The sequence below is a fragment of the Austrofundulus limnaeus genome, unplaced genomic scaffold (assembly GCF_001266775.1).
Source record: "Austrofundulus limnaeus strain Quisiro unplaced genomic scaffold, Austrofundulus_limnaeus-1.0 Scaffold91, whole genome shotgun sequence".
Lineage (NCBI taxonomy): Eukaryota > Metazoa > Chordata > Actinopteri > Cyprinodontiformes > Rivulidae > Austrofundulus > Austrofundulus limnaeus.
Window position 1 is genome coordinate 385753 of NW_013952493.1, and position 10523 is coordinate 396275.

Sequence of the window (10523 nt, forward strand, 5' to 3'; positions counted from 1 at the left end):
CAATACTTTTTCCCTGTGCCATTCCACATTATTACAAATAACTTCATTTCTGGACATTTATGGTTTGATTTCTTTGTATGTATGGATCACTTGGGTGTTACCAACATCTGGTGAAAATTTCATGTCATTAGCACCTCTAGTAATATATTTACTGAGAAAAATGGTGACGTGTTCAATACTTATTTTACCCGCGGTACATCTTTGACACAAGAGGGGCCCGCCAATACGTTCAGGGGTGGTCATTGTGTGGTGGAAAAAAACTTTTCCATGTCTGTTAAACAAAGTGCAGAAATACGTGATCAAAAAATGCTCTTCACTACGGTCTCTGAGTAATTTTATTGCAATAAAATGAGAGTTAACATGCATACAGCAATACAAGTTGAGTCTGGGGACACAGCCCCAGTGAAGCATCTTCATACCTTTAGCAGAAACCAGTCCCAAAACTGGATATTTCTGACATGCAAGGAGTGGTTCTTTATCTGAGCAGCAAAAATTCCTAGTTTCAGATAAGACTTGTTCTGTGGTTCTTAAACAGAGGGAAACACCTTAGAATGTGGTAATACTTCCTATTTCATCGTCTCTTACATGCTCGCATTCCAACAGTAACAACAATAGTTTTTATTCCAGATTGTTATTGTAAAAAATTAATACTATCCATATAAATTGTGCCTCCTAGATAGAGTGAATTTAACTGTGGTTGAATGAGAAGTATAAATATATAAAATTCTGATACTGTATTAGTTTGTACACAAACTAATCATGTCACACTCCAGCAGGACATAATCATTAAAATAAAAGTACTGTACTTAAGAAGTATTTGTATTTCATGAATTATATTACTGCATTTGGCCACAGCCCTCAGATAGATTTTCATTTTGGGGAAAAGGTTTGGACACCCTTTATATATGTATATAAACTGAAACAGCCAGACTAAGTGCATCCTAAACTTATAAATTACACATTATAAAAAATAGTAATTTCTGCATTTTTTTTGGGGTGGGGGTGGGGGTGTCACCTCCTAATAGATGTCATTACAGAAAATCTAACAGCTCATTTTAAATCTGAATCTGGAGAATTACAAGTGAAGTCATGCTAATGGTTTTTTGAATTGATGTCTTTTTATTTCATTTTGAAAAGTTTTAAGTTGTTTTGATTTTTGTTGTATTTTTACTTTTCTTTTGAACTTATTTTGGGTATAAAAAGGGGCAGATATAAGATTTATTCGTCTTCTGCTGCCTTTCATTTTATTTGATTTTATTTTGATTGCATGTTTATCTGTACTTTGTTAATTTGTGTTACAAATGAAATAAAAAAAGAACTACTACTACTACTACTACTACTACTACTACTACTACTACTACTAAATCAATACTTATACTTTTAATACTTAAGTAAAAAAAATATCAGATACTTTAAGACTTTTACTCAAGTATTATCCCTAAAGGAGACTTTAACTTTTACCAAAGTAATTTTTGGTAAGATACTTGTACTTTTACTCAACTATCATTTTGTAGTACTTTATACAACACTGTAATTCATAGACATTTAAGCAACATTGAAACCTGCTTGCACTTCTTTGTTTAATAAATCCTGAACAAAAGTATTTAGAGTAAATGCTAGAATAAAAGGTCTGTGGCTTTCAAGCAGTGAGAAAACACTGGAATAGCCCACATTTTTCTCCTGATTACTCGATCTTACCTCTCTGCGAGACATTGCTGGAACTTTCACGTTAAAACTAGTTTTTTCTCTTTTTCCAGGTAGCAACAGCTGCGTCGATCACTTGATGTATTTTTTGATTGGATCGTTTTTGAAGGCGGGGATTCGAGGGGGAAGCTGATTGGCCAGATCTGCTCCTCCGGTTCTAGAGAGTTCTGGGATGGAACGTTTTTGAGGAGGCGAGGCCGCTTCAGCTGCAGACACGCACGGCTACCGACAGGAGTTCAGACGGAGAGAGGAGGTACCAGCACCGACAGATCCAGATTTGCTACAAGAGTATCAGTTACAGGCGCTGTAAACCGAGACGACGCGAGCTTGTTAATTAAACAGAGGTGAGTAGCGGAAACTGAGAGTTCTTCTTTTCGTCTTGTTTCTGAATGTTAACTATCGCGAGACAAAATTTAACATTTGATCAGATTAAATAACTACGACATTACTTAATATTAATTTAAGGTCTGAAACAGTTTCGGGATGAAGATGTTTTAATCTTACACGGTTTTTTAGTCATTTTCTACCTTTTTGACGCATTTACGAGCAATCATGTCTAGTTAGTTTTAGCTAAACTATTGCGGCACTCATTACCGTAGTTAACGCCTAATTCAATTTACCGAACATTACTTAGGTTTTATAATTTAAACATACTCGACTTAGTGTATATATATTTAAAAGGAAAACTTCCAGACGTTTCTCGACTTAGGAGACACACCCCCTCCATATTTCTTGTGCTGACCACCAGCGGCAGTAACCTGCTCACAAAACCAAATATACTTATTGTTTACATGTAGCCAAGTTTTATATTTAAAACAACAATTAATGTAGTAAAAACGTTTTCTAAAGTTTTGAAACTGCTTTGGAATATCATTTGTCATAAATGCTTTAAGAAATATACATTTTTAATTCGGAGATGTCAAAATTGGATTGTTTTTACATGAATATCGTCACTATTTTACTTACATCGCTAGTTTTGACTAGCTTTTAATCAGTATATTTTTTTAGCATTTTTTTATATAAGTAGGGCTTAATAGAGTTAACTCATATTGACTTATTTTAATGCTGGACATAGATTTAAAATTTTAATCGCGATTAAAATTTACGCTCACTTTAAGATGGCTGATTAAGTAGGTTTGTATATTGCAATGCACTCGGTGCTGTCATGTTTGTAAATGAGAAGTGGTTCACAAACAGTTTACCTGGATAAATAAAGGTTAATAAAATAAAAACTCAGTTTTGCTGATAACTGCTTTAAGTGGTACTCATTTGGAATGAAAATCCTTGAATTCTTAATTTAACCTCATTATTCTGCACAAAATTTAACTGCCTCAAATATGTTTGGAGCAGTTGTAGGTCCTGTTTTATATTTTAAAAAAATCATGTCTAGTCTAAGCATTAATTTTGTTTTCTAAATAAAAACATTTCGAGTAATTTATTTTATCAATATGCAATAGAAATGTATATTAAATTTAAAATTAATCTTGATAAATTCACAGCTACTTTGGGATTAATCAGATTAAAATTAATTGTTTGACAGCATTAAATATGTCAAAGTGGGTGTTGCTGATGCTCACTTGGAGGGATTTCTCAGTTCAACAACTGGCAATGAAAATTTTAATTTAAAAAGATTGTAAGGAATATTTCTGACTTCACAAATATAAAGCTCTAAAGATAGATTAAGAAGTTTTATTTTATTGTATTTTTGGTGTCTATGGACTTTTAACCTATTCCTCGTGCCTAAAATCTGCACTTTCTGTTACAACCACCAGGTGGTGACTCACCAAGTTATGTGAAAAAGTGTCCTTTTTTTTTTAAATCTTTTTTTTTTTTTAGTTTTTGTATGAGAAGTGTTTTGTTGTAAATTTTTATGGTCTTTTTAAAATCTAGCTTAAGAAAGATCTAAATTTGAACGTCACTGGGAGGTTAAGGAGGAGGTTGTCAAAAACAATCCACAAACAAGTCGTCATGTTTTGTATATAATCCATGACCTTCATTCTAGAAATATAACCTGAGTTCAGTAACTATCCCCCATGTGGATTGAAATAGGCTTTACGTTACAGTGAGCTGATACTGCTGTTGTAGCAACAGTAAACATAGGAGCGGGTCCCAGAATCACCTGGGAAAACTTGAAAAGTTTTTGTCGTGCGTCACCTTATTTTTTTTATTATTAGTTTTAGAACTTGGCCATTTATCCAAATTTATTTTTTAATTTCTACTACTATTAAGCGGTATTAGGAAATTTCTACTTACAACAAAGATGTGGGATGAAAGTAATGACCATAACAATTGTTAAATTTGTTTTTGCAACAGAGCCATGGCTGCATTAAGTTTGGCGTCATAATAAAGGCAGTTAGGCTGTCTTAAAAAAGCAACTGGTAGCAGGTGCTTTTGGATTTTTCCATTTGTTCATGCTTCTGTTTAAGCAGCTTGAGCTCTGCTAATCAACTCCCAAAAACAATGTTTAATGGGAGCTGCTCACAGGTCTCAGCTTTTGGCTTGCAGTCATGCCTATTCATATTGTTTAACTTGTCTTCCTCAGGAATCATGTCAAAAGGACCAGCTGTGGGAATTGACCTGGGCACCACCTACTCTTGCGTCGGAGTGTTTCAGCATGGCAAAGTCGAGATCATTGCCAATGACCAGGGAAACCGGACCACTCCCAGTTATGTTGCTTTCACTGACACTGAAAGGCTGATTGGAGACGCAGCCAAGAACCAGGTGGCTATGAATCCCAACAACACAGTATTCGGTAAGATTTTAATCCTACATCAAGTATGATTGTGCATGTTAAATTTTCTGATCGTTAATTGCGTCAATTACGTCCCTTCAGATGCCAAACGTCTTATCGGGCGTCGTTTTGATGACAGTGTTGTGCAGTCAGACATGAAACACTGGCCCTTCACTGTCATTAATGACAACTCGCGTCCCAAAGTCAAAGTGGAGTACAAAGGGGAGATCAAGACCTTCTACCCGGAGGAGATCTCCTCCATGGTGCTGGTGAAAATGAAGGAGATTGCGGAGGCCTACCTTGGCAAGGTATCCTGAAAGACCAAATGCTGAACAGGTTTTGAGAATAAGTAATTTATAAAATATGAAAATTTACTCAACTTTTACTTTTCAGACTGTAACAAACGCTGTGGTGACTGTTCCCGCCTACTTCAATGACTCTCAGCGCCAGGCTACCAAAGATGCCGGGACAATTTCTGGCCTTAATGTTCTGCGTATCATCAACGAGCCCACTGCTGCTGCCATTGCTTATGGCCTGGACAAAAAGGTAAGATGCCACATCCTGAATAATGCTTAAATTAACGTTTATTTAAGGTACAGATTACCAGACTAATTCAGAATGTTGTATTCACTTAAATCCAGTCCTGAGACATTTTCAGTCATATTCAAACTTCAGATGAATTTAACAAGGCGACTTGTTTCAGGTTGGATCAGAGAGAAATGTTCTCATCTTCGACCTGGGCGGCGGCACGTTTGATGTCTCCATCCTGACAATTGAGGATGGCATCTTCGAAGTGAAGGCCACCGCAGGCGACACACACTTGGGCGGCGAGGACTTCGACAACCGCATGGTGAACCACTTCATCTCCGAGTTCAAACGCAAGTACAAGAAGGACATCAGCGACAACAAGAGGGCGGTGCGTCGCCTGCGCACGGCCTGCGAGAGAGCTAAGCGCACCCTGTCGTCCAGCACTCAGGCCAGCATCGAAATCGACTCCCTGTACGAGGGCATCGATTTCTACACCTCCATCACCCGGGCGAGGTTTGAGGAGCTGAACGCAGACCTGTTCAGAGGAACGCTCGAGCCTGTGGAGAAGGCCCTCCGCGACGCCAAGATGGACAAGTCTCAAATCCAGGACATAGTCCTGGTTGGAGGTTCAACTCGTATTCCCAAAATCCAGAAGTTGCTGCAGGACTTCTTTAACGGAAAAGAACTGAATAAGAGCATCAACCCCGATGAGGCCGTAGCTTATGGTGCAGGTATGTTTCCTCCTAAAGGAAGAATAATTTTACACCACTGAGTTCCTCTTCTAAACCTTTTTCTACCTTTTCTGCAGCCGTCCAGGCAGCCATCTTGTGCGGTGACAAATCGGAGAACGTTCAGGACTTGCTGCTGCTGGATGTGACCCCGTTGTCTCTGGGTATCGAGACCGCAGGTGGAGTCATGACTGTGCTTATCAAGAGGAACACCACCATCCCCACAAAACAAACCCAGACCTTCACCACCTACTCAGACAACCAGCCTGGGGTGCTCATCCAGGTAGGTCTACAGTCTGTTCAGCTGCCTTTAACAGAGGTTTGTTGTAGTTTGACTGACTTTATCTAATGTGTAGGTGTTTGAGGGTGAAAGAGCCATGACCAAAGACAACAACCTGCTGGGGAAATTCGATCTGACGGGAATCCCTCCGGCTCCGAGAGGAGTTCCTCAGATCGAGGTGACCTTTGATATCGACGCTAACGGCATCATGAATGTAACTGCTGTCGAGCAGAACGCCAAAATACAGAACAAAATCGTGATCACCAATGACAAAGGTAATTGCAGGAAACATTCTGTTAAATTTGATGTACTATAGCCTCTTTTCTTGTCCTTAAACACCTCTTCTTTGCCACCAGGTCGCCTGAGTAAGGAAGACATCGAGCGCATGGTCCAGGAGGCAGAGAAGTACAAAGCTCAGGATGATATTCAAAGAGAGAAGGTGGCTGCCAAGAACGCCCTGGAGTCTTACGCCTTCAACATGAAGTCCACCGTGGAGGACGAGAAACTGAAGGACAAGATCAGTGAGGAGGACAGGCAGAAGATTCTGGAAAAATGTAACGAGGTCATCAGCTGGCTGGACAGAAATCAGGTTTGTATAATTTTACATTAAAACTAAACTACTGTGCATCTTGGAGAGAGAATACTAATTGACCTTCCCTCATGTTTCTGCTCAGTCTGCGGAGAAGGATGAGTTTGAGCACCAGCAGAAGGAGCTGGAGAAGGTGTGCAATCCAGTCATGACCAAGTTGTACCAAAGTGCAGGAGGAATGCCAAGTGGGATGCCTGGTGGTTTCCCCAGGCCTGGTGGTGCTCCTGGATCAGGAGGAGCCTCTGGTCCCACCATCGAGGAGGTCGACTGAGCAAATGTTTAGTCTTTAAAGATTGTTAAACAGATTTATTTTGCACATAAGTTAACTACAGTTCTCAAGTATTTTTGCCAACATTTTTGACTTTCCGAGGTCGATATTCTTTCATGGGTTTGATTTTGTACTTTATATTTTTCAGATGTTCACTTTAATACGGGTTTATTTATTCTGTTGTTCACTTTTGTTGGTGTTGAATTACATAATTCTCAATAAATGATTATATTTGTCTTTGAGTCTTGTTATTCCTTTAATTCCTGCGTTTCATTTTAACTCGGCTGTTAAATCTAAATCTGGATTTTTTTTATGGTTTTGAAATTTATTTAAAGGTGACTGTTAAAAGTGGCAACACTTTGTTTCAATCAGTCTTTGTGCTCCTGGAATATCAAATTCAAACTTGGAGGTGACCAACATGGAACAAGTCGTAGTGATCATTAATCATTAGGGTGCCAAATATTTTTAATGTTACTAAACGTTATGTAGCTCACTTCCCCAAGTTAAAAACAAGTTTAAAAAATCTCCACTGACCTTTTCTTTTTAACTGATTTCTTACACTTTGCTAATTTTTACTAAATGTATAATGGTAAAAATTAAATTAAACTTTAACGTTTTAAGTATTTCAGAATAAAATACTAGCAGTGTTAGCTTTTGTTACAGGATGACCTCATAAAAAAGCAGTGCACCAAAAGGCAAATACTTTGTTACATCACAAAGTTGTTAGATGTAAGCTGTATCATTGGTCTGCAACATTTAAGATTTCATTTTTACACTCACATTTACACGTTTAAACACATTCTTTAACACTGAAAGGAATGGTAGTTAATAGTAAAATGTGTTCCAGTGAGGAAAAGGCAAGGTAGAAGATACCCTGGATATTATCACAAGGACACAGAGTCTATCTCACTTGGGGACGATTTAGACTTGTATGTAACCAGTGTTCCTAACATTCATGTTTTTTGATCTGGGAGGAAATGGAAAAATCCATGAATGGACAGAAAGGCCTTGGGCCAGTTGACCCTGCAGCCTTCTCTCTGAAATGCTACAGCTCTAACCGCTGCTGCACTGTGTCAACTGGCTGACATCATTCAGAGCCAATATTTGGACTGGGCAGAAAATGTTTTTCACATTTCCCCTAAATTCAAACCTTGGCAGTAGATAATGGTAAAGTTCTTATTGCATGTAGTGAAACTAGAATAAACCCTCCTTGTAGTTTTTTTTTTACATTAACTAAAAAGGAAGATCATTTATTTTTAGTCAAATATACTGACCGTTGTAACTCATCAACAGGCTGAGACATTTCTATGTGATATTTTAGAAATTAGGTGTGTGATACTCATAATTTGGTATCCTATAAAGTTTGTAAATCAATTTGGTGCCGGTGTCTATTCTTCAATTAACCAAACTACAGTATATAATTATTTTAATCCACTTTACTTGTGAGGTATGTCTGAATGAAAGAGGGTTTGCATGCAATAAAAAAAATTAAATACAGGTGTTTTGGCATCAAATATAGTTTTTCAACGTTAAAATAAGCAAGGAAACTTGAAAGTCTTTTCTGCTGATCGTTGCTGTGTTTTCAATTTCACTTTCAGAAATCAAACAAAATGTATGTTTTTTATATATGTAATTTATTTTGCTCATTTGTGAATATTAATGTTTACAGAAAGTGGTTGGAAAGTTGCATGGACACAATTCCTCTGATCCAGGTGTTCATGGGACCAGGTTTGTTTGTTTTTTTACGTGGAGTATCTGGGGCAGGTCAGCGGGCGTTGGAGTTTCTGGGGCATTCGTGCATCCGGTAAGCACACATGAAGAAGATACCTGAGCAGAAGACAATTGTTCAGAGAAGTGGGGCAGTGTAATTCAAAACTAAGTCTGACCCAAAAGATGCTTACCTGAGAAAAACGTGAGCACCACCGCCACCCAGCCTGTTATGTAGGACCAGGAGAACCGCCAGCTGCCATAGCGCTTCCCATAGTAGTTCACTGTCACTCCGGTGTAGACAGCCATAGCCAGCAACACAAAGAAGCCTGCAGAGGAACAGGTCAGGGGGTCATAGTGTTTCCCAGTACCTATGTTCCTCGGTAACTATGTGCCCATGTACCTCTGTTTCCCAGTACCTATGTGCCCAGGTACCTCTGTTTCCCAGTACCTATGTGCCCAGGTACCTCTGTTTCCCAGTACCTATGTGCCCAGGTACCTCTGTTTCCCAGTACCTATGTGCCCAGGTACCTCTGTTTCCCAGTACCTATGTGCCCAGGTACCTATGTTTCCCAGTACCTATGTGCCCAGGTACCTATGTTTCCCAGATTGTGAGTAAATTGAGCAAAGAATATACATATATTGCTCAATTTACTCATCCTGGGTTAGAAGGGCCATCTTGATTCAGTAAATTTAACAGTTTATTTCTTTGAGAGTGTGTAAAAGTACTTTTACTTTCCCAATGTTTGTGAACAGCTTTATGACTTTTACTTGAGTAATTTTTTCATCAGTGAAATTTGTTTTCACCAGTCATTTTCGGTTCATGTAATTTTACTTAGTTAATTTTTTCAAGTACTTTATAGACCTCTGGTGCCCAGGTACATATGTTTCCCAGTATTTATGTTCCCTACTACCTATGTCCCTCAGTACCTATGTTTGAATGTAGTATGTTCCTCAGTATTTATCTTCCCAGGTACCTATATGCCCTACTACCTACTGTATGTTCCTCAGTACCTATGTTCCTCAGTACCTATGTTCCGCAGTACCTATGTTCCTCAGTACCTATGTTCCTCAGTACCTATGTTCCTCAGTACCTATGTTCCTCAGTATCTATGTTCCGCAGTACCTGTGTACCTCAGTACCTATGTGCCCAGAAACCTACATTCCCTGGTACTAATGTTCCCTGGTACCTATGTGCCCCAGTACTTATGTTCCCCAGTGTCTATGTTCTCCAGTACAATGTCTGCATAGTAATTCAGTATTTTTTTCATTTGTACTGAAATACATTGAAGGGGGAGCCAAGCAAGGTAACAACTGTTCCATTACAGCAGGGTGATCAGTTTAGGGTCATCAGGCTTACAGGAGATGAAGAAAAGGATTCCAGCTGCAAATGTCTTGTCGAACCCGTCAAAGGATGAGAAGTGAATGAAGGCCATGATGCCGATCACGATGCCGATGAAACAGGCCAGCAGGGAGAGGATCATGAAGGCCCGAGTGGCGTCCCAGTAAGCTGTGGCAGGGGGAGGACAGGGGGGGTCCCACAGGTTTAAAAATTTGTACAGATTCAAAATTCAAAATACTGCCAACACACAACACACAATGCCTACTTTTAAGACTGGGTTTTAAAAAGTGTTTTTAATAAATCCAATGTTGGTTTGGGTTTCAAGAGGAATCCCTTAATTCTGCTGCTATAGACTCAGACTGCTGGAGAACAATCTGACGACACGTCACTCTACTCTTCATGTTTGTATTTCATGTTTCCATTAAATAACTCCACTTGTTAAATTAAACATACAAATGTTTCAAAAATGTAATATATTTTGTTTGGGAGCAATTTTGATAAAGAAAAGTACATTCTGGACAAATTAACCATGAAATGCATGATAAATGTACACAATTACATATGTTGTATATCTCTTTGGATCAAACTCATATTGGCTGTAAATTACTCTGATTTATAAAACAAAACCAACCAATAATAATAATAA

General features: G+C 38.5%; 2 protein-coding genes across 2 annotated transcripts in view; one reads left to right on the forward strand and one right to left on the reverse strand.

Moving 5' to 3' along the window:
• Window positions 1-1917: 1917 nt before the first annotated feature.
• On the forward strand, window positions 1918-7070 carry hspa8b (heat shock protein family A (Hsp70) member 8b). Its single transcript, XM_014012411.1, has 9 exons — window positions 1918-2048; window positions 4247-4456; window positions 4538-4743; window positions 4829-4981; window positions 5139-5694; window positions 5772-5974; window positions 6048-6246; window positions 6328-6560; window positions 6646-7070. The coding sequence occupies exons 2-9, from the start codon at window positions 4252-4254 to the stop codon at window positions 6829-6831; spliced, it is 1941 nt and encodes a 646-aa protein (XP_013867865.1). The 5' UTR covers window positions 1918-2048; window positions 4247-4251; the 3' UTR covers window positions 6832-7070.
• Window positions 7071-8443: 1373 nt separating this feature from the next.
• lim2.3 (lens intrinsic membrane protein 2.3) overlaps window positions 8444-10523 on the reverse strand; it is a 4716-nt gene continuing 2636 nt past the window's right edge. The window contains exons 3-5 of the mRNA XM_014012413.1: window positions 9896-10045; window positions 8730-8864; window positions 8444-8655 (exon numbers count right to left, since the gene is read on the reverse strand). Of these exons, the coding sequence (XP_013867867.1) occupies window positions 8594-8655; window positions 8730-8864; window positions 9896-10045 (347 nt within the window). The 3' untranslated portion in view covers window positions 8444-8593. The remainder of the gene's footprint in view (window positions 8656-8729; window positions 8865-9895; window positions 10046-10523) is intronic.